Consider the following 23,213-nt stretch of genomic DNA (forward strand, 5'->3'; position numbering starts at 1 on the left):
ACCTTCTCCTTCCACCGGCTTTTGTTCAGTTTGCAATAATCCAGCTGCGTGACAGAACAGGAAATACTATATCCCAGAGTGGGGATATAGTGGTAGGTGCTACTTTAAATTTGAAAAGAGGTAATTCCAACCAAAAAGGCTACTTACATCAGTCTGAACCATTTGTGGACGCTGATTGCGGATTCTTGACACAAACTCAAAAACATCAACTCTCTGTTCAGCATGCATCATGTCTATTATAGCATCTATAACGATAAACGTGCCGGTTCGACCCACACCAGCGCTTCAAAAGAGAAAAAAGACACTTACATGAACTACAGAGTCTTCGGGAATTGCTACAGCAATGACATAGGTAGAACTTGGGCTGTTTATACCGGACTGAAACACTGGGAAACACAGTGTGTCATTTTTGACTTCAATAGTGATATCCTTACTACAAAAGGATCCCAGATTTTAACAGAAAAAGTCACCCTTTTTCCAGCTCAGAAAAGGTAAGATCAAAATTTTTTTCAGAAAAGACCTTTGGACAAAAAATCTGTATTTGATCATCTATAATTATTCAGTCTAAGGAAAGGATGGAATTTTAAATATTTTTTTTTAAGATCCTTTTTGTGTGGTTGCTGTTGCACGCTACTTTGAAAACGGTAAGTTGTTAACAAGTTCTACACTTTTCAATATAGCTGTCCCAAAACACGGGTTTACATATCCTTCAACAGCCACGAGAGGGAGCACGATTATTATAAATTATACTACTTGAATGCCTTTCAGCTCTTCCTTTCAGAGGAAAAGGGCATGGCATCCTGTGCTAGGCATTAATAGCTCTCCTTTAACCTTCTGTTAGCTTATTTTATACAGCAACTGCTGTAACGTCAGAGAAACACCTTCCAAAACATGGCAAAAATTTCTCCCCTCATCCTGGTGTTCCCAAAGATACAGACTAACTTTCAGCAAGGAACAGTAAGTTTTAACATCAGAAAAACTAACTGCATGCATAGTGCTACTTAGTTCATACGGATATGTACGTACACACGCATACTCGTAACAGCAAGTGCTACGTAAAAACCAAAAAACTATTTCAAGGCTGCTGAGCTACGTCCGCTGAACCAAGCAGGCAAATCAAGTAACTCAGCTCCCCACTGAAAGTTCTTCACAGTGAAAAGTCCCGTTGCAACCTTCTACCTCCAAATTCCTTTACGTTTAATCATGGATTTGGCAGGTTCTTCTCCTTTCCCTCATGCTTTTCCCCTCTTTGAGCCACTTCCTTTTCTCCCATTCCCACCGCTGTGACCTCCCCTCGCTCTGGGGCTACTACTCACAGAGGGCTGCTCGCACCTTCGGGGCAAAGCTTGCCTCCCTTCGCCTCTCACTTCCTTGCATTCATACTTGACCTCTACCGCTGTGGATGAGTCCACCTCAGTGTCTCCTACTTGCCTGACTCACAGTTTAGCAGATATTTTCCTCTTCCGGTGCTGGAAGCCACCTCTGAGCATGGTTTGCTCATCTTTGGTTCCCACTTGCCCTTTACGTACACCCGCCGAGCCCTGCTCTCCACCCTCGCTTTGCTTCCCGACTTCTCTTCCCTTGCAGACACCATCCCTTTTTCCAGATCTATCTTCCCTCGTGCACTTAACTCTTTCACCGCCTCAGGGTTACCTTACCTCAGATCTCAAACCTCGCTCCCTCAAACCTTGCACGTTCTTGCTAAAGCTGGTAACGTCATCAACCCTCATTGGCACTTGCCTCAAAATCTCACTGATTTTATCCATCTTTACCCTCCTTTAGGGTCTCCTTTACTCCGTTATTCCTCCTCAATTTCTCTCTCTGCTTGAGAGAGTAACATTTGAAAAAATGTATTTTGGGAGAAACTTCCAACGCCCCCTCCACATTTTCTCTGCTGTTCTTTACTTCCAGATGCTAAATTAGCCCTTCATTAACTTAAAAGTTTCCAACTGAGCTGGTTTTGTTTAGAATGACTGGATGACGTTTTTCTAAAGGCTCACTCAAAAATGCACAGTTACTATCGATGAGTTTCCCTTTCCTTTTCCCAACAATTCAATAGTGTCATATCCTGAGCGGTAAAGGAAATTAAGTGTCACCTTTTTCAATCTTTATTTCTAAAGCATACGGAAGTACCGTACTAGTCCCAAACACTGATACGTAACGGTGCTATTGCATTCTGTTGGATCATTACATTTAAATCCCCGCACATACGTAATGAGAGACGTTTTGTTTTCACCATTTCTTACCATTAGCTACTTCAGTTAATCAGTCCAAGTACAAAACGTCCTCCAGGTGAAAAATAAAGCTCAAATCCAGTATTAATCTCCACTAACATCACAGAAAAAGGCTGTATGTGGGTTTTCATAGGAAAGACTATGTGAGACAACTAAAATCTTATTTTTCCTTCTTAAATTTTGCTTTAAAGACCCTTATGAATTCTAACACAGCACGGTCTGTGTGGAAACGAAGAAAGAGCAGGCTGGCTGGTCACGACAAACTTGCTCTTTCTCAATGGGGCACAGTGAACCTTCAAAGACTCTTTGAGAGTATTTCTAGATGTCTAACCTAAGCAGCAGCAAAGAATGAAATGCATGAATCTAAAACCATTTGCTCAAAAACACAGCCCAGAAAGACAAAGCTGTTATTCTTTTCTTTTGATTCTAATCTCAATATGATAATGGTTCCTGAGAAGACACTTCTTGTTTCAGTGTAAGCCTACAGTTGCTATAAAGATTGTAACTATTCTTTTAAAACTGATTTGGAGTTTGTTTGTTGTTTTACTAATGTTAGATTTCAAAGAGTTTAGCACAAACCTTCAATAGCAGCAAGCTCATGCATTTGTTATTGAATGAGTACGAACATATTCTACATTGGTATGCAGTACGTCTTCAGAATTGCAGCATTTAAATCTCTTAACTGAAAGTCTTTATTTTAAAATTTCTAGGCACTTAATGGATAATTTACATAGCAAACTGTAATTTTATTGTGGGAAAAGTGAGGGGTGAATTCTCAAAGGAGCATTTAGCGGCAAAGGTCACAGATCTGTATTACAAGTCTCTCTTTCTGACAAAGAGCATATTTATGCCAAAGACTGGATCTCACTCATGGATAAAAAACTTCTGTTTCAGTATTAAAGTGGTAGCAAAGACAGATCTTTTGAATTTGTTCTTACTCCAGGCTCTAAAAAAAGCTTAGCATATTATTGCAACTATTTTTTTTTTAAACAAACTTTGTAGTCTTCAACAGAGAATAAATATTTAGCCTTGGCATTTTATACACAATTTCAGCTGAGAGAGTGGCTTAAAGAGCATATACATACCTACAGTGAACCACAATTGGTCCGGCATGGGCAGGATTCAACGTTTTGACTTTTTTCAGAAACTTCAGCATGCCAATAGGGGTGAAAGGCACTCCAAAATCAGGCCAGCTGGTAAAATGAAGCTGTGTAACCAGCCTCGGAGCTTTACAACCGTCATGAAGCTGCTAGGAACACACAGGCTCTGAGCTAGACATTTCATGTTTCATGCAAACAGTTATAAACAAATCACTCTGGTTAGTTATTTACTTGTATTCCTCCAACATTTAGATCCCGAGCCAAAGATTAGGAGTTTACAGTGCACGTACAATGCAGAGTAAAATTACCGTATAATATTTTTTTCAGTGAAAACTAGAATAATCCCAGGATAGGATACAAGAAGAACGAGCTTCACAATTTATGTTAACGATGGACCTGAAGCCTTTTTTTCCCACTTATCAAATCCTTATGATACTTCTTTTAACAGCCTCAGATGACACTCAAAATTTGGTCTAAAACTTCAACATCTGCGTCAACCATGAGATGCAAAATGCCAACTTTTACAAGCTGTTCCATAATGAAAAGGCTAAAGATATGGATACACATCTAACAATGCCTTAGAGGCCAGTTATGAGTATGACTGTGTTGAATCTCGCCAGCCTATATTATGCATGAAAAATGAAAAGAGTTACACCTCTAATGGCCAACTGCTGACAGCTTCAGAAACTGACGTGCTCTTTAAGTCTAAAGAGGAGACACTGCGGAAGCAGTGGCAGTATAGCCACAGCATTCTGCTTCACCTGCACTTATCAACCACCGTCTATTCTTAAGCTCAGAAGGTAAAAATAGTCTCCAAGGCCAGTCAACCCCTGCCTTCTTTTTTTTTTTTTTTTCCTCCTTTCTTTTTTAAGGCTGCTAGCCATAGTGCTAATCAAGGCCATTTATTTCAGTTCGGGGGACCGGTTTGTTTGGTAAACCTACGCGGTCTCCATCAATGGAGAACCAAACCTTACAAACACACATTCAGTACAGATCAACATGGGAAAGGCATCCACTTCCATTCATAAACTGTCCAGCCCTTCAGCTTTTCTACGGTACTTTTACTTCTTTACTGTTACATCTTTCCCATTCTGCTATCTGAGCACAGTTTCAACGAGCATTTTTATCAGCAACACCTTATCAGCGATCATTAGTCCCACTAAAGCAATCTCCACGTTGAATGAGCAACGAACTCTTTACGCTTCAGAACCTGTATCTAAGGCTGAACGAACCAACACACATTTTTTTGAGGAATTCACTAGCTCTCCCTGTAGCTCTGCATGGCCATCATGGTTTAGCACCTCTCTTTAGGCCCAGTAGCTGACCTAAATACTATGGGTGAACCTGGAGACTTTAATTTGAATTGGGTCGTCATTACAGTACAAACACAACCCTCCCTTAACAGGTGAGGATCTCGAGGAACTTGCGCCCCTTACAAGACTACACAGTGGTGACCTATACTAAGTCACCACCACTGACCTCTCTTATGGTCTTTTGGATACAGATAAAGCTTTAACTTGTGCTTAAAACCAATGATACGGCAGAAATCAGGAAGCTCTAATACTGTCTGACTTTGGCCAGCTAATATCCATAGACTACTCCAAATACCCATATATAGCCACATTTACTTTTTTTTTTTTAATCTATGCATTTTGTCCCCTAAAAGGTCAGAACACCGCTCCTATGCTCCCTTCCCTGACAACCCAAATGTCTGACTTTGGATGGCACGTGGCTACAGAAACGAACAAAACTGAGAGAAACCAACTACAGTCCATTGAGTTGTGGCAGACACTAAACGGACCGTCACGTAGTGCTTGCCCGCCTGCCTCTAGGCGGTGCAACACCTTTCTTGATTTGCAAATATATTGAACTAATTTTCTAAATTTCTTTTAAGCAAACATGTTACATTGTAACAATTTGCTTTAAAAATTAAAGTGAAGACCCCGCAAGAACGCTGCTACTTACTGACTGAACGCAGAATTTGCGGATGGTGTAGTCCACAAGGACTATACAATCTTCCACTGAGACGCGGATATTTCCGTAAGTCCAGCACCCTTGATCAGGCCAATATTGATAACATTTGTCCTGTATAAACATACAGTCTGTTTTATAACACTGAGACCAATTTCCTTATTCATTACGCACAGAATAATACAGTTATTTGAAACTAATGTACGTAAGTCTTTATATGAGTTTATAGAGTGCAATTATCTGACACAATACGACTTTAACACTTTGCTCAGACTATTGATGCTTTAATTTACACAGAGAAGGGTAAGAATAACCTTGTATTTTTTTTTTTTTAATCAGACAGATCTGAACAACAACTTTTTTTTTTTTTTTTGGCTTGGGCATTTGGGAGGCTTTCTGACAGTAGGGAGTGGACATTTTGATATCTTGACCCTTTACTTTTAAGCTTTAGGTGCAGTTAGTGAGAAATGAGGTAAGGTAGTCCTCATGTAGGAGTCATCAGAAACATCAAGTTTTAGCAGCTCTGCCTTCTCTTATTAGAAACAGGCTCTTACAGACTGCCTGTGCTGTTTTGAGCTTAGTATGGCAATACTACAATTGCCGTAAAATAAAGTAGGAGTACCACCTTGAATAGGCAAAAAAGGAATGCCTTTCCTCATAACTGCTCTCAGCTCAGAGTCTCTTGATTATCTTTTCTTTATGGTTGTAAAAATGCACAAAATAGTTATAAAAGCATACTTTTAAACACTGATACGGTGTATCAATTATCACAAATGCTCCTTCCCAAGGAAGGTGAACTATTGGACTTCATCAACGTTATTTCACAATTGGCAGGAGAGGTCACCCTTGAGCAGTGGAAAAAAGGTAGAGTTTCCAGTAACTAGACAGTATTCCCTCTGCTCCATCTCCTTGCTTTCACAGCTACAGGGGAAATCAAGGTTTATTTTTTTGGGTATATGTTTTTGAGAACTTTACATATTTCAGCTGAGGATGTAGCATGATCAGTATAGCAAATTGTCCCCATGTAAAAAAAAACAATTAAAAAGCATCTCTTATCAAGGGTATTTCTGATGGTGCGTTTCGTTATTTTTTTAACTTAGTTTCTTTAATCTGTGAAGCAAAGAGGTTAAATGCATTAGCATTTTAGTAAGTGTCTCCGTGTTCAGCCAACACTCTTAGAAAGCCTAACACAACAGGAGGAGAGGACGAGTAGGGGGGGAATGTGGGAACACGAAGCAACAGAATTACTCTCACAAGAAAGGAGGGTTGTTTTCTAATTATTAATTGCATGTGCCAAAAAAATCATTTTGAAACTTAACACTTAAAAAAAGAATAATGTTTTAATCTTCATTTCTAGCCAAAAAAGTGCAAGTCCAGCCTTACTTACACTGTGACAAAAGCAAAGCCGCAAGAATTTGCCTTTGGCTCTGACAAGTGGGCTACGCAGGACAAAATTACCATCAGATATTTTTCCTTGATATCTACTTACAAAAACTTGTATTTTGGAAATTAAAACTATGTTTTTTAGCAGAAACTCAGATGTGCTGAAAAGGACTGGGAAAGGAAGTGCTTAGGAATACTAATGGCCAAATGCTGAGCTGCCCCAGACTGCTCATTTTTGGAACGGTCTTTCTCAGAGAGATCCTAAATCAGACTGGAAGTTACTTACCTCTTTTCTTTCTTTCAAGTTTGTTAACATGACGATCACTGCAGACTTCTGTTCCCATATCATCCTCCAGAAATCATTGACTGTTTCTTGTTTAGGTCCTGAATATACAGAATACATTTAAGAGACATAAAAAGACCAGGATCACAGCTCACTTGCTGTTGCTGCACACCAGGTGCCCACCCACAGCTACAAAATCCCCAGTTTTTGAATATACCAGATATTCCTTAAAAATATATATATTTTCTTTTACATGCATGCACACATAGTTTATTTTACGCACTGAGGCTTTTACTGTATTATGTGGGCTGCGTAATTTCTAAGAAGTCACTGAAACACTGGTAATCCCCATGAGGTCCAGCAGGAGGGCACAGCCAAACGGCTCAGATGGGATGGAAAAGGATGATTTGTCATGACACCGCCCTCTCCCTATCTGCTGTGACATGATTTTTCCTCTTTCAAACCCTCAGTAAGTGGTTGAGGGGAAAAAAAAAGAAAGAAAAGAAAAAGAGAGAGAGAGAGAGAGAGAGAAAGAAGCACACCAGGGAGGGGGAGCAAGGGGAAAGGGAGTCTCTCTGCTAAGGAGAGGAGCAGAAACTTCAGGTCTAAGGGCAGCAGCTTACTGTACGCTCACTTCCATTTCATTTGAACTGTCACCTCTAAACCCCATTGAGTATTCGGTCATCATCTGCATCAAGACATTTCTAATGTTACACATTTTTAGTCATAAAACGTACACAGTAGAGGGATGGAAATTAATTACCTTGTGCTGCTATAAATTTATTCTTTTCTTTGTAACCCTAAGGAAATAAATATCATGGTAGTTAAAAGATGAAATGCCAACGTGTGCTAGAAGACAATTACCTATTTAATATTAATTTCCAGTCAAAATTAGCAGTTTGGCTAACAGTGGGAACTGTCAACTTACATCTATATAAGATGCATTAATGTAGTCTGAAGATGGGACTCCATCTACTTGGGTCAAAATCACTCTGGAATGATCATCTGGAAGAAAACGCATTACAAACGAGTTTACATCAGAGCTACAGTATTTGAAGCCATCCGAAATAAGTTAGTTCTTGGCCAGTACCAGGGCAAGGAAAGCTCCACTAACAACTGTGTCGCAAAACACAGGTCGAACGTTGCTACCACACGGGTGCTCACTAGCTACTCCCCACGAGCCGAATCCCGTCGCCTACACAGTGATGGGGTCTGGTGTCTCTCAGCTTCATTTGAACGCCAGTCGCATGTTGTTCCCAGCTCCAATTTAGAAAATTTCGCCATAAAAATCTTGCTCTGCTCCCACACCTGAAGGTCACTGCGACTGCATCTGGAGAATACTGGAAACCCAAACTGGCCCATATTTTATTGCCCCAAGCTCACCTGAGACACTGAAATACCAGTGGGACATACTCCAATTTGGCAGAACTCCTTCTAAGGCTTTATATCACAGCACCTCATAACCATTAAAGAAAAGCATAACGGATGACGATCATCAGCTAAAGAGACACCATAGCCAAAGAAACAGTTTTTGCGCAAACAAATATATAAAGAACAATTGTGATCAATGAAATTATATTGCTGGGATGGTTCCAGCAAAGGAGCATTACCAGAACGCTCAGGGCCAGACGGACAGTTAATTGGCTGATTTAAATAAAAGGTAACGTCTTACAAGGAAGGATGTTAGGATATCTGTTCTTATCCCTGTTTTCTTCCTTATTTGCCATTTCAAACGTTCCCTGCACATGTCCAGGTGTCAACGACTAAAAAAGAAAAAAAAAACACCACACCCAAAGTCAGCATGTTATAAAATATCTAAATGTCACCTGCGCTTGGCTTATAGAAAAGCCGCATTTATATATAACGTCTTGCATCCAACAGAATTAAACTTTTTTTCTTTTTAAACAAAGCAACTTTCTCTCATTAATCTAAAATCGCAAATGATGTGCTGGTAGATTCCACCACAGAAAACTAGTTCAGCAGTTTTGAAGGAATATGTTATTTTTCCACCAGCGATTGCAGTTATTCAGAAAAATGTCAGAATGGGAGTTTCTGCTTTAAAATGCCATCTGTGATTCACAGGGCTGTGACCCAGCCACGTGGATACGGATGCATCACTCTATAGAGCTCTGCTTCGATACCTACTTTTAGCAATAACATTTTGGGACACAAACGGCGTTTCGACTGCTAATAGCTCAGTGTTCAGAACATTAAGCATCAAACGTCTTGGTGCAACCCAGAGGCGAGGGCAGAGCTCTGGCAGAAAGCGGGGAGAGGAACGTCACGGCTCTTTCAGGTTGAAACTCACCGTTAAGAACCCAATTCTGCTGGTAATCAGCTAGATCTAAGATTACAGATAAATTTAGTCATGTGCTAACTTAAAAAAAAAGAAGTCTTGCAGAGCAATCTAATGAAAATAAGAGGCAGAGAGGAAGACGTTTCAATCTGAGGATGAAGAAGGGTGATGAACAAAATTGCGGGCATCTGATCTTCCCATCTCCGCAGCACTGGGACTGCTGAGCCACCACTTCTGGCATTGCGGCCGTTGCCCATGACAGGCAGAGCTTGGGCACTGCAGAAAAGCCCATGGAAACGCCACTTATTCCAGCCCCTTAGGGGCTGCGGCTGCTACGGAAAAAGCCCACATGAGCGCAAGAGAGATGGCTCTGCAAGAGGAGCTGCATGAGGCTCCCCATCCACTACGCTCACCGTAAGGAGATACGAAAACAAGAACCGAGCCGCCTCAAGCTGCTCACATTAAACTCCTAGAAAAGGTTTGTGCGTTGTGTCACACCGAGGTAAAGCCCCAACTGTTCCGGGAACGCAGAACCGCCTTCTCCCATCCTCCTTTTACTTCTCCACCTCCCACAAAGCTGGTCACACCAAAATAGTCACTCTTCTGAATCACTCCAGGGAAGGGAAAAATGAATCACAGAATCACACAGAATCACAGAACGGTTGAGGTTGGAAGGGACCTTTGGAGATCATCTAGTCCAACCTCCCTGCTCAAGCAGGCTCCTCTACAGCATATTGCCCAGGATCACATCCAGACGGGTTCTGAATATCTCCAGGGAAGGAGACTCCACCACCTCTCTGGGCAACCTGTTCCAATGCTCTGTCACCCTCACAGTGAAGAAAGTTTTTTCTCAGGTTTAGATGGAACTTCCTGTGGTTCAGTTTCTGCCCGTTGCCTCTTGTCCTGTTACTGGGCACCGGTGAGATGAGTCTGGCCTCATCCTCTTGACAACCTCCCCTTCAGATACTTGTAGACATTGATGAGATCGCCTCTCAATCTTCTCTTCTCCGGGCTGAACAGGCCCAGCTCCCTCAGCCCTTCCTCCTAGGAGAGATGCTCCAGTCCCCTCATCATCTTTGTAGCCCTCCACTGGACTCTCTCCAGTAGCGCCATGTCTCGCTTGGACTGGGAAGCCCAGAACTGGACACAGTACTCCAGGTGAGGCCTCCCCAGGGCTGAGGAGAGGGGCAGGATCACCTCCCTCCACCTGCTGGCAACACTCTGCCTAATGCACCCCAGGATATCATTGGCCACCTTGGCCACAAGGGCACACTGCTGGCTCATGCTTAACTTGTTGTCCCAGGACTCCCAGGTCCTTCTCTGCAGAGCTACTTGCCAGCAGGTCAGCCCCCAACCTGTCCTGGTGCATGGGGTTATTCCTCCCTAGGTGCAGGACCCTGCACTTGCCTTTGTTGAACTTCAGGAGGTTCCTCTCCGCCCAGCTCTCCAGCCTGTCCAGGTCCCAAAATGACGACGTCTTCGTATCAAGAACTAGCTTAAAGCAGCTCTCCCTGCTTGCCTCTCCTGAAACATTGCTTGGAATTTCCCCTTAAAAGCAGAAATCAGTATTGCCAGGGTTGCACAGGGTTTGCAGGGTGAAAGAAGGGGAGGAGGAGAGGACTCCTCAACTACCATAGAAAAAAATAGTAATTTGCATTTGTGGGTTCTTTTTTTTTTTTAATACCACTAAAACTTTTGAATGCAAGTAAAAGAAGAGAGAAAACTAAAAAAAGAGAGAGAAAGGGTTAAAAAAAGGCTACTAGTTAAAAAAGCAAGCTACTTTTGGCAAACTAATTAATTCTTTATTTGAATGCAACCCATACTTTTCCTAATTAATATATACACACAATATACAACATAGAAATGCTGTACGCAGGTTTTAGAACCCCAGAATTTATATTTTGTGCAAAAATAAGTAGTTAGCACTTCTCCAAACATAATGATTAAGCTTCAAAAGTCAGGCAACAAACTCCTAACAAGCAAGCATCTAGTTCTGCATCTTCCCAAGAAGAATGCATGAAAAGAGCGCATCAAATTGCTTTCTGCTGCAATAACCTCTCCCTTCTCAAAAACAAAGGGGTGAAAAGGAAATCAGAAATCTCTGCAGGCTACTACAGAATTTCCCCTTCGACAGAGGCTGTTGTGGCAGGGTTTAGTCCCTAAAAACCCATGGATCACGCATGGCGTTGTTATGCGCTTCCCGTACTTCATGGACTCCACAAAATGGGTATGGTGTTCGTTTCTTGATTTCATTCCTACTTCAGGATGATAACTCTTCCTCATGCTCAGATAGGACAACGGTGGAAAGCTATTTCAGAAGACAAGCAGCGTTTGGGTAAAATAAGCCTACATTCACACTGCAATGTCCCCATGTTAAAAACTTAAGCTTGAGCCTATGGAGTTCAGCAGAGCACCACGCTCGAAGCTCAGAGCTTGCACAGCGCAACCTGGGGCACGGGGGAAAAGAAAAGGTCCCACAAGGAGAAAAGGTCCACAAGGAGATGTTGCGGTCCATGCTTGCGCCTTAGTTCTGTGAGCCCCGAATATCTCCCTAAAAGCTTGGCAACATCATGCTGGGAGCGGGTTTTGAGCTGCTCACGCAGGGCTGCAGACTGTTCAGTTGTTTCTACCCAGCTCCAAAAGGGGACAGGGTGACTCATCTAGGATGTCCTTCACCATATCCTGTCTACCACCCTGCGAGTCACGGGGAGCCCAGGAAGCCCGGGCTGGGCTGCGTTACCGCCCACCGCCACAGTCTCATTCCCTCGCACTTGGCAAGGGACCAGAAGCCGATGTCACGCTTCCGAGGGGCAGGAGCCGCCCCGGCATCAGCACGCCATGGCATTTTTTCCACTGCATGAAGCACCGCGACATCTTAACCAAGTCGAATTAAAATTTCTAAAGCAACTGCTGACAGACAGGTTTTCAGACATTCATCTGAAAACGGAGGCAACAGCCTAGCCATCATATCCTTCACCAACATATTAAGCCCATTTTGCATTATGCACGATAAATAGAGGTAAGACTTAACTGAAGGGCTCAAAAAAGGCACACGCTCATATTATTTTTTTTTGCTGTGAAGAAAGAAAACTATCTTCCTGGTTGCCCATCTTCATATAGGGAACAAATCATAAGAAATGAAACAACTAGAGGGTAGCAGGAGTCTCTGCTCTTTTAGTCAGTATATACAACGTATGCAATGCACTTATTAAGGATAATTTAGGCTTTAAGGATAAAAGCATTGAAGAAGAGAATTAGGCACATAAATCTAAGAGAACTGTCTTCAAAAATCCTTTCAGCTTGCTGCCTGTCTTAGTCTATCAGTGCCTGCTCTGCTTGGTTTCACCAGAAAAATCACTTGGAACCTAACTGCTTTGGCTAGGGCACGGGCTGAGACCCTGCCAGCTCGCCTAAGCCCCAACTCGGGCCGAAGTCTCCTTCAAACTCAAAGGCAGACATTTGGTTTCTACGGTCCTCAAGGAGCCTGATCCCCCTTGTCTGTTTTTACGAGAGATGACTGTCCCATGAAAATATTGTGAATTGGACAGTTTTGAGGAGCAGACACAGGTTTGACTCAGCAGGAGACCGGAGCCGATTTCAGAGCTTCAGCGTCGCGCTGGGCTTCAGCTCTCTAAGGAGAAAGTTGTCTCCAAATGTTAGGAGACTGCCCCAAACTCTCCATGCTCCAGCAGAAAGTTAATGGCTTAGTGCATACAAGCAGGCAAGACGATAGCCACATGATGGGGAACGCTAACACTGTGTTGCGCTGGGTTTTGGATGCACTGGGGTGTGGGTATTTGTGGATTTCTACAACATGCTATGCGAGTATAAAAATACATCTCGTGCTTTTGGAAGCTCAGGTTCACGATGAACATGGTGAGCAGCCTTCCAGCAGCTGGACCATGCAAGTGTCCAGACCTGCCTATAAGCTTTAGCCTTCCTTAAACAGGCAGCACAGGCTGTTTCACCCGAGTCACTAAATCTTTCCCAGTAATGAGTGGGTGAGTTTCTCAAGATTTCCTCTTTCTCAGCTGTAAGCAAACACTGATTTTTCAAAGGGCTGCATTCAGCTCTACTTTCTGTCCCAAGTTTAGCATTTACACAGTACATGCAAGATTTAGTGTTTGCATTCTGGTTTTGTCGTGATCTTTCCCCCTCCCCTTGCGAGGACGGTAGCCAGTCAAAGGATATACTGGGAAGTCAGGTTAGAAATTGTCCAGTGCCAAAGGGCACTGATTTTTCAACCACTGTCCTTCTAATACTGGAATGACAGACATGTCTTTATCAGTTTTCCTGTTGTTTGCTATAAAAGCGATCACGCCGATTTTCAGCTGTTTCTTTCTCTCTCTTTTCCCTCCTAGGCTGATAAGGTGCTCGAGCAAAAAGCACATATACTCGTGCAAGCAGCCACAGGCAACAGGGTTAATAAAAACCACCATCAAAGCAGACTGCAGTCACCACGAGCCTCAGTCACTTCCAACACGTGACCGTTCGCAGCTCCGAGTGCTGACCACAGCTTTCACACTCGGAGCTGCGTGCAGGCACGCACCCGGCTGCTCCCGGCACGCTGCAGCAAACCGACACAGCAGAGCAAAGAACAGCAGATCGCTGCCTTCACCCCGACTCCAAAACTCACAGGCGCCCATCTTTTAAAATTAGTTTTCCCATTCATTTGGCTTCGGTAAATATCTCCGCAATGCTCTCTCTGATAAGGCAAAGAAGTGATGCCTTTTCAATATGCCACCAAACGAGTTGCAGGCATAAATACGCTACCAGTTAAGAAAGGAGCTTAACAGACTGTCTAATCAACGCAGGCATTAGCTCTGACAACTCGACATTTAACGTTGAGGTTACAGCTCTGTGCAACCTGCTTCTGCTGGTAGAGGAAGCGAAGGAAGCAACAAGAGCACGGCAGCGGCGCCGCTGGGGCCACCTTCGCCGTAGGAAGCGGCCCGCGCTCAGCTGCGCACCGGCACGCAGCGCAGGCTCGCCGCAGGGGCGGAAAACACCATCTCCTCTCTGACCGAGGAAACACTTTAAAGAAAAGCCTTAAAGTCAAGATCTGCCAGGGCAACAAGCGTTACACAAGGGGAAGCGATGGGATCAGAGCAAAGCGCCAAAGGTGACATTTTCAAGTAAAAACTCATCAGGGCAATGCTCATCTCAAAGGCCGCGTGCCCGTCTTCCTCTCCCCTAAGCACTCCCCGCGGGAGGGGGGCACTCACGGTCCCCAAAGATAAAAGATTTAAAAAAAGCCACGGAGATGCATATTCAATCCTCCCCCTCCTCTAGTTTTCAGGCAAACACTGAAGACCTTCTTGAAAAGGTAAAAGATGTCAAATAGTTTCACTATTGCAAATTCGCCCGGACAGCATCATGCTGCACAGTCAACCTCTGACACTGGGTCGGGAGGGAAGGACACCAGGGCAGGGCAGCGTGGGCGACTCGGCCGCCGTCAGAACGAGCCTGGACAACCTCCCCGTCCAAACGCTGGGAGCGCGTTAAAAAAAGGTCAGCGTGGGTGAAATATTACTGGCCCTAAACATCATGATACAAACGGCAGTTCTGCCCCCAAAACGAAGCAGCTAGACCACAAAGGTCTTGAAGAGCAGAGACGCAACGTGCCAGCGCACTCACGCACCACCTCCTGAGGCTGCGAGACATTTTCTAAAGAATTGTGCGTCAAGAAATCAGCAGCCGCTGATTTGCCGACTGCTTTTCCCTACGCGACGAGCCTCCACGCCGACGTGCGGACTTACGTTAAACTCCTCCCGGAAGAGTTTCCCTTCGTCCGCCGACCGGATCCTGATTTCTTCCTCAAGATTTTCTACTGGAATAGGAAAATACTTCTTTGGGCCCGAAGGAGACCTGCTGAGCAGCATCACTCTCTGCTGTTCTGTCAGTTCAAGGGAAATAAGGGTTAAAGGCACATTTACAGCAACAGACAAGCAGTGATTTCAGCTTACAAATTAATTTCGGCTGGAAGATGACAAAAGAGACTTCTGAAAGGAGACTTAAACCGGTGATAAAGCTGGCTCAAATAAAAGAAGAAAACAAAACCACAGGCCACGTGTCTTCACAGAGAACATAATAAATTCAAGTAGAACCACAACTGGTAAAATTAATGGTTTCGGTGTTTCCACCAGATTACAATACGGCCGAGCCAGCTGAAGAGACGCTGAGGAACATTAACGTCTCTGTTTCGTGGAAGAAGCCCAGACCGCTTCCCCGAAGCGGGCAACGACGGGCCGTCTTGCAGCAGCCCCGCGCTAAAACCTTCACAGCGAATGCATGTCCCGACCCGCTGAGCCAAGGCTCGACGAGCTCAGGAGGCCAGCGCACCTCCACAGCGGGGCGAGGGGGGAACTCCAAAACACTTGTCATTGGTTTAAAATACGTATCGCTGAACAGGAAGCTGCGACCGGGTTATGTTTAGAAGCCTGATTCTTTTCGCCGACTATCACGTTCTTTTCTAATCAGCTCTGCAGCTCGCATGCGGTGCCGGGGAACTGATGGCTCCTTCGGACGTTGCGCTCTCCTCTTCCTTACGGCATAAAAACCTATAAGCCATCTATCAACAATTCCTCCACGGCTGCGAGGCTCGAACGTCCCCCTGCTCCGCACGCCCAAGTACCAGCACACTCGAAACATCTACCAGAAAATATTTTCGGTGTCTGGGAACGTTTTCTTTTAGGGCGAAGGGCTCGCAGTCCTTCCCTGTCTCGCCTCCTTTTCTGTTTCTGTTTCTGCACAGGAACCAGTCCGTAATTTCACTAACAGTTCAGGATTTTTTTTTTCCCCCTCCCTTTTAAGAAGAAACACCGGAGTCCTCTCAATACAAGACCACAGTGCTGGAAATTTGGCTCTCAGTAATAAAATATTTAGGAAGAGTAACCACAAAGAAATATTTGCTGTATCACAGCTGAAACCGAAAGCTAATTAAAACCAACTGGAATTTAAGGATTTTTTTTTTTTTTTTTAAATACGGACAGCTCTTGCTGGGCTTTTCACCGTTTTCTCTTTGGCAGCAATCTCAGGCTTCCTTAACGCGACGCCAGGCACAGGCAGCCCCTACAGGTCGAAGGGCCGAGCGGCGAAGGAGGGCGCGCGAGCGGACGCGGGCCCCCGCTTACCTTGCTCCTCAAGGATGCCGTTGGGCATCTTCTTGTCGCCGGCGCTCACCACGGCCTTCCTGTGCCTCCTGAACCTGAAAGGCAGACGGCGCGTTAACCAGAGGCAGCGACGTCGCAGGGCGACCGAGCGCCTCTGCCCGAGCCACCTCTACAAACCACGTAATGCGGGAGAAACTCTTTCTGTCCATCTTCGCGGGAGACGCGGCGGCGGCAGAGGCCGAGAGCAGGCAACGCTTTGCGCCGCGCTGCACCGGGCGCCCGTGCCTCACCCCCCGCTGACGTAGGCTTTCATTTCCTCCTGCCAGCACATCAAAAACACGCCGGAGCCGGCTCCGCGCGCAGACCTTCGCAGACGCCTACCTGAAGAAGTAGCCAGCCAGAAGGATGAAGACGACGAACACCAGCAGCAGGATCAGCATGGAAGTCAGGAGGTCCTTGTGCAAACCGCTCTCTTCTGTGGAGTCTGCCAACGGAAGCACAGCAAAGGCGAACGGCTGCAGGCACGGACCGCAGCGGCGGGCCCCGCGCGATCCTGTTTCCTACGCGAACACCTCGCCCCAACTAACGGTGCCGGAACGTCCCCCGCACCCCTAACTTCGGCTCTGTGCAACCTTCTGCCTGCATTTACTACAAGCATCGCAAAGGCTTTCTAAGACTCGCAAAGCTGAAATTCAGAATCGGAAGATTTTTTTCCCCCTCTCCAAGCACACACACACACACAGACAACAAACAATTTGGTTTCCAGAGCGTCAAGAACGTTAGAGGAACGAGGATCCAAAAATGAAATTAAATAAGAATTTACTTTTAATTACAGTAAGGTAGCTGGGTTCATATTTTCGGTGCAAGGCCCTTAAAACCAACTAAAGGTAAAGCCCACTCAGAAGGTTTCACCTCATCTGTCCTTACGCACACTAGCTGGTTTTCAGCCGGCCAGAGCTCCCCCTCTGAAGGAGCATTGCCCCTCACATCGGTATTACCGACGCCAAAGACGTGCGTCACGCACGTCTAACGTGTTCAGTTCACCCAGCCATTAAGAGGTTTTTGTGGGTTTTTTTTTTCACTAAAGTGACACTTTACAGTTCACTTTCATTATGCTTTCAGTCACCTTTTAATTCCAGTGAACAGTTCAATATGCAACATGTTAAAATCATAAAAACGCGTTTTATTCGAACAAAAGGAATCATCAGCCTTAGTCTTCAGCAAGAAGATGTGAATCCTGCTTTTTCCAAGCAGCCAAAGTAGCCCACGTTATTCTAGCCGTGGCGGAAAGAGGCTTTTCCCTCCTCACCTAGCATGCATTGCTCAAAAGACATGCAAAGAGTCAAAAATGCACTTTCCCCAGTTGGAGTCAAACGGATCGGTTATCTAACGCAGCAGCCTGTGCTTACGGCACCTGCTAGGAAGCGTCTCGGGGATGCCGAACTTCCCGGGTTTTCCGTCTTTGCAGTAGCATTCCTTAGCCGCCTTTAGAGGCGTGTTTCTCCACCGCTTCATCAACGTCTGCTCTTCCAATGCTAAGGCGATTTCTTTTTTAAACGGTATTTGCACGTCCTCAATGAATTCCCAACAATTTCTGGTGCACCTTATACACGAACGTATGAACAACAGGCATTTGCTAAAAGCAAAAAGCTACTACCAATTTTGTTTCTTTGAAAGAGAAACATGCCTAGTTTTTATTTAAATTGTAGGTGAGGGAGCAGGAAGGGAGTCTGAATAACCCCGTCAAACAGAGAACACTGTAAAGAAAGGAAAAGTGATACGGTTTGGAGAGAAGAGACGTGACGTTGCTCACATTGCGTTTTAGGACAGGGAATAAAACTTCCTCTGTGGGTACAAATTCCCTGGGGTCGTGCAATATCCTAGGAAAGAAGTTACCTCAGTCAACTTAATGGTCCAAAGAAAGGCAGGGCAATAAAATACATGGAACTAGACATTTAAATGGTGCATAAAGACAGAATTGACAGGCATGACAAAATCGTCATCGGAAACCATCACCCGACTGGGTTCAGAAAATCGCTGCTGTAGGAAGTGCCTGGATGAACGTGTATCCGTCAGAAACAGCTTAACAATTTCTGTACAGTATTTAACAGCAGCGTGCTCTGTACAGAAACAAAGATTTGGCAAAGAAAGAAAAAATGCCCCTCACAGGTCAAAAAAAAAAAAAAACTTCTGAAATTAGGAAATTTCAGATTTAGTATCTGAGAAAATTCCAGGAGTACATTTTTCTTATATCAATTTTCATCATCTGCACTGTGTCAAAATGCAGGACGCTGTGGGAGGGAGAGAAGGGGACAGCAACAAAACATGTGAGTCACAAGAGAATTGAAAACTCCCTTAATTCATCACGCAACACAAAATCCCCTGTCTCTTTCTCTCAGAATAACTCATGTTCCTTATACCATATTTCTGAGGCAACTGTGGAAAACACTGATTCCCGACCAAAAGGCATAACAGAAAACCTTGCAGTCATCCCTCAATCCAAGCCAGGAGGAGGAAAGTTCAGTTTTCTGCCAGAGTCCTACTTCCATTTCTTCATTTAAGGACAGAGCATCCCTATAATGACTGATACCATTCTCTGCATCAAAATCTCACCTCTCCCCCTCCCATTTCACAAGGGAGTTAGTTCATAAAACCCACAAAAAGTCCCTTCTTCCTTGCACACTGATGCACCACTTTCAGAAGAGTTGCAGTGTCAGACCTGCGTGAAAAGACCACGGCAGGCACGGTGTGCTTTGAAACAGCTGCATTTATTACCTGTATTTTCTTCAGTGGCTGCACTGGCAATTTTGGAAACAGAATCCAAAAATTAAATGAGAAGTTATCACTGGGCTAAGTCTTCGTAGATTCAGAGGCTGAAAGATCTTTGGCCAATGCAACTGCCTAAAGATTAAGTAGGACTTTAAGGGGAAACTGAATCACAGACCTGAATTATTTCAGTTTTGCTTCAGAAGTTGAAGATGAAAACATCTGAGTAAATACATGCTGGAAAAGCAGATGTCTTCTACAGTAGCTCTGCAGTGCACCATTGCCATGGGAAATTTTCCACTATCGCAACACAGGGAGCAGTGGTCCTCAACCACACGGTCTTCTGCTAGCAGCCACATGAAAATAATCATCCCAGGGTACTTTTCAGAAACATAATGAAATACTGGCTTTCACCTGGACAAGGAATTGGGATGATCAGCAGAAGGATGGTGACAATACCCTTCCTGCTTCCCCGGCACCTGCTAAGCTCGACTCAGGGGCTCGTCCCTGCCTCATTCCCTTAACGCTCTTCCAGATGTCCAAATTACTTCTTCTGGAGATACATCACCACTTCCTTCAGGGTTACAAGGTTCCTAATTTCAGTATACCAGTGTTAAAAACAAAACCACCACCGCGACCAAAAAGAGGAACTAAGTGCCGTGCCTGCACAGCAGGAAGCATCTCGTGATCCGCCACGCTCCTCCTTCCACTGGCCAACTGCTTTTCCAACTGCTTTTCTTCACCCCTCAACTGACTGCGTTGCATGGAGGACCTGGATGGGGCAAGGGCCTGTGAGGCGAGTTGTGACTGCAGAGATTAACGCCCTTTTTTCCAATTCAAAAACAACAAGCTTCAGTTATTCAGACACCCAAGCGTTCTTACAACAAGCCTCAGCAAACTCCCTCTGACAACACAGGCCTCGCTTTTGGGCAGCGGCCCATGTCTATGCTTTGAGGCTTTTCTTTTGGGCAACAACACGTGCCTCCGTTCTGGGTCAGAATTGTTGTTTCAGACATCGAGCTCTGCAAAACATCCTGACCTCCTCTTACGTTTATTTTAAACGTAGAGTGCCTGCCGCAGCCTTAAATAGGGCCATGTTATAATTATACGCTTATATATAGATTTCTGGTCAAATTTGTATAGAAGTCTCTTGCCATCTGTAGGTACAAAAAACAAGATTTCTGAGGTCAACACAATGTTGGTATATACACATTACTTTGTTGGACTAAGGGAGCCATCGTGGGCTGGAAATATGACCTCTCAGGCATGTCTTTGCCCAAGAGCTAGGTCCGTTTTGCACCAAGTTTTGCTCCTAACGTGCCTGGCAGCCATTCAAGACCTCTCACATTCGATTTAGGGGCTATTTCAGATCAGGTAATCGGTCACCTGTGGGAGAGTGGAGTATCTCCCACATTACTCCCTCACTACACAGCTCAACCTGTCCATGTGTCAGAGAGCAACGACACTTGCATCCTCATTTTTTACTGTAATCGTCCAATGCCTTCCTGCAGTCCTCCTCACGTGCCCAAAAGAATGAATATTTGGAAAATAACTCAGTTAGCTTTGTTAATCATTGCAGTTTCAGTTATGGAAACGTTCAGCAGTCTAACTTGATTTATCTATGCATGTAGTTAAATAAACCCTATCGGTTCCTTAAGCATGGAAACAGGTTGTTCCCCCAACCCATAGGTCTTGCATGCCGAGGATTAGCTAAGATACGCTGAAGAATGGAAAGCGATCAGCATGGACCCATCGGCCGTTCAATGGTTCTTATTCACTTAAAAAGATCTAATACAAAAAAATGATTTTTTATTTAAGAATAAAAACGTGAGCTAGTCAACACAAGGCAGGTAGGGAAAGTGAACCAGCGCAGCCTCCCAGACACCAGCACCCTGCAGCGGGACCTGCTACCCAACTGGATCTGCCACCACAATCCAAAACCCACGTTTTTGAAGGTCAGCCATTCAAACAAATTACTGAAATGTAGTTTCGAATGAGCGAGCATCTACCAAAGCATCCATCTGGCTTTTAAAATACCAAGGACACTGGGCCGGCCACCTTCTTCTACACCCAGTTTTCTGAAGATGCCTCATTTTTCACAGGACAAAGAAGCGCTACAGAACCCAGGGAAAGTCACCATCCTTGGGGCCAACTCCAGCTATTACATAGCGCGACTTGGTTCTTCCTATGCATTGCTTCACTCATCTTCAGACACCCACCGACTTTAATTAAAGGATCACTATTTAAAACAGCAGTAAAAGGGCACTGAAAGCTGTTCCATTTACTGTCTTGCTACCTCCTCCCCACCTGATAAATTAATTATATCTGCATGTTACTATCCTGGTACTGGAAAAAGAAAATCTGTAAAGATAGGCATGAAAATGTCAAATATTCACAGAGTAAATGCTAAAGACATTTAAAAATCTGGAAAGGACTCAAAAGCTTTAGTCCTGAAACTCCTAGATCGCTTTCACATTTAAACTACATAACAAGTAAAAAACCAAGAGCAAGTACATGAGAAATCTGGCTGCAGTTAATACTGGATAACCGATTAATGTTTGAGTAACTAAGAACTATTTGAATGCTACTGGACAGAATCATATATAAATAATTTATTACATAGATCTGATAGCATAAACTTTTACCTACTTGAAAGATACCAAATAGAGTGGATTAGCATTTATTTATGCAAAAACAAATAAATGCAGTTTTGTATGCGTTTAATACAGCTGAATACTCCGAGCTGTTCTTCCTCCAGAAAACGGTAGTGCAATAAAAAAATCGCAATACCCTGATTTCATAAAAAACATACTTCAAATTCACGGTACTTTCATAGGAAGCAAAATGGCACCATACTGAAAACAGAGCAACAGAAATTATGTATCCATGCTTAAAATGAGAATGAAAATAATCAACATTTCAAGCTAACACAAGTTTTAAAAGTCAAGCTTGCTAAATTCATACTGAAATGCGATAAGTTGTGACTATTCCTTTCAGAGTAAAAAACATCTTATCGTTTTGGATCATTCATCAAATTTGCATGCAAAAGGAAAGCTGGATTTGTTTGTATTCTTCAGTTCCTTCCATGATCTTTTAAATAGTTCTCTTGATACTTCAATCAAGAGTCTTTATGTTTGATTTTAAAATATTGTTTTAGTTCAAATGCTATCGAAAGCCTTAGATAAGCTTATTACCTCAGAACCCTCTTCCTACAGCAATGTATTTTCAGTCTGCACATACGGCGGCTAGATAAAACTCTTCTTCCTCTCCCACCACGGAGAAATGTTAATGTGTATTTAAATAATAATGAAGGCTTTGATATTTAAGAAAAAATTCAGGGTAGTCCCACTAAGCAAATCGAAGTCGTATCACTGAAATTAAGATTTAATTAAACTACAGAAGATAAGATTGCTTTTATCCGTATTATTGTACATTCATACATTCAGCACAACTTTGAATTAAGCTTTGAAGACCAACAGCATCTGTAAGGTAACTGCCTTTTTCCTAATTTCATTAAAGCGTTCTAGGAAGCGATACAACTATCAAGTTACTTCTCTTCCCCAGTTCCTATATTCTTGCATATTCAGATAAGCATCAGGAACTTGTTCCTCTAACGCTCCAGATGCCAGACGAGAAACCCCCGGCATAGAGCGTTTATCGAACAGGGCAATGACAACTACCTGTAGTGGAGCCATTTATTAACAATTTCATATTTGAAAGTCTTAAGCAAAACAACATTAAGATTTTCATTATTGTTATTATTATTACAGCCTCCTTGCTCCTCCAACCCTACATTTCCCAAATGCTGAGGGCCACGCTGAGGTTTATTAGCGTCTATGGAGAGCAGCGCACAGATGGATCTCTGCTGTTCTCCAGTCCTAGATTTTGTTTGAAGCAAATGCCCAAGACCTAAATTATTACAACTAAAGACTAAAAAAATCTAAATGGGATCCAAAAAAAAGGCCACCAGTGAAATGCTGTCCACATGAGTTTTCAGACAACCTGCAGAAACAGCTCTTAAGAGTGAACAGCGAAATTTATTTCAAATGTCACTCAACTTAAAAAAGC

At 43.7% G+C, this 23,213-nt stretch overlaps 1 protein-coding gene across 15 annotated transcripts in view; it reads right to left on the reverse strand.

Annotated features, from left to right (window-relative positions):
- Positions 1–23,213, reverse strand: part of PTPRE (protein tyrosine phosphatase receptor type E) — a 97,178-nt gene that overhangs the window by 16,177 nt on the left and 57,788 nt on the right. For 12 of the 15 annotated variants that reach the window (XM_068951437.1, XM_068951443.1, XM_068951439.1 and 9 more), the window contains 10 exons: positions 16,761–16,863; positions 16,401–16,474; positions 15,027–15,163; positions 8,644–8,734; positions 7,900–7,976; positions 7,735–7,771; positions 6,975–7,072; positions 5,300–5,419; positions 3,320–3,483; positions 148–283 (listed from right to left, as the gene is read on the reverse strand). In XM_068951437.1, the coding sequence (XP_068807538.1) occupies positions 148–283; positions 3,320–3,483; positions 5,300–5,419; positions 6,975–7,072; positions 7,735–7,771; positions 7,900–7,976; positions 8,644–8,734; positions 15,027–15,163; positions 16,401–16,474; positions 16,761–16,863 (1,037 nt within the window). Of the gene's footprint in view, positions 1–147; positions 284–3,319; positions 3,484–5,299; positions 5,420–6,974; positions 7,073–7,734; positions 7,772–7,899; positions 7,977–8,643; positions 8,735–15,026; positions 15,164–16,400; positions 16,475–16,556; positions 16,711–16,760; positions 16,864–23,213 lie in introns of those variants that run through there. The other 3 variants (XM_068951441.1, XM_068951431.1, XM_068951445.1) reach the window with 2 other exon arrangements.

This window comes from Struthio camelus, chromosome 7, assembly GCF_040807025.1.
Source record: "Struthio camelus isolate bStrCam1 chromosome 7, bStrCam1.hap1, whole genome shotgun sequence".
Lineage (NCBI taxonomy): Eukaryota > Metazoa > Chordata > Aves > Struthioniformes > Struthionidae > Struthio > Struthio camelus.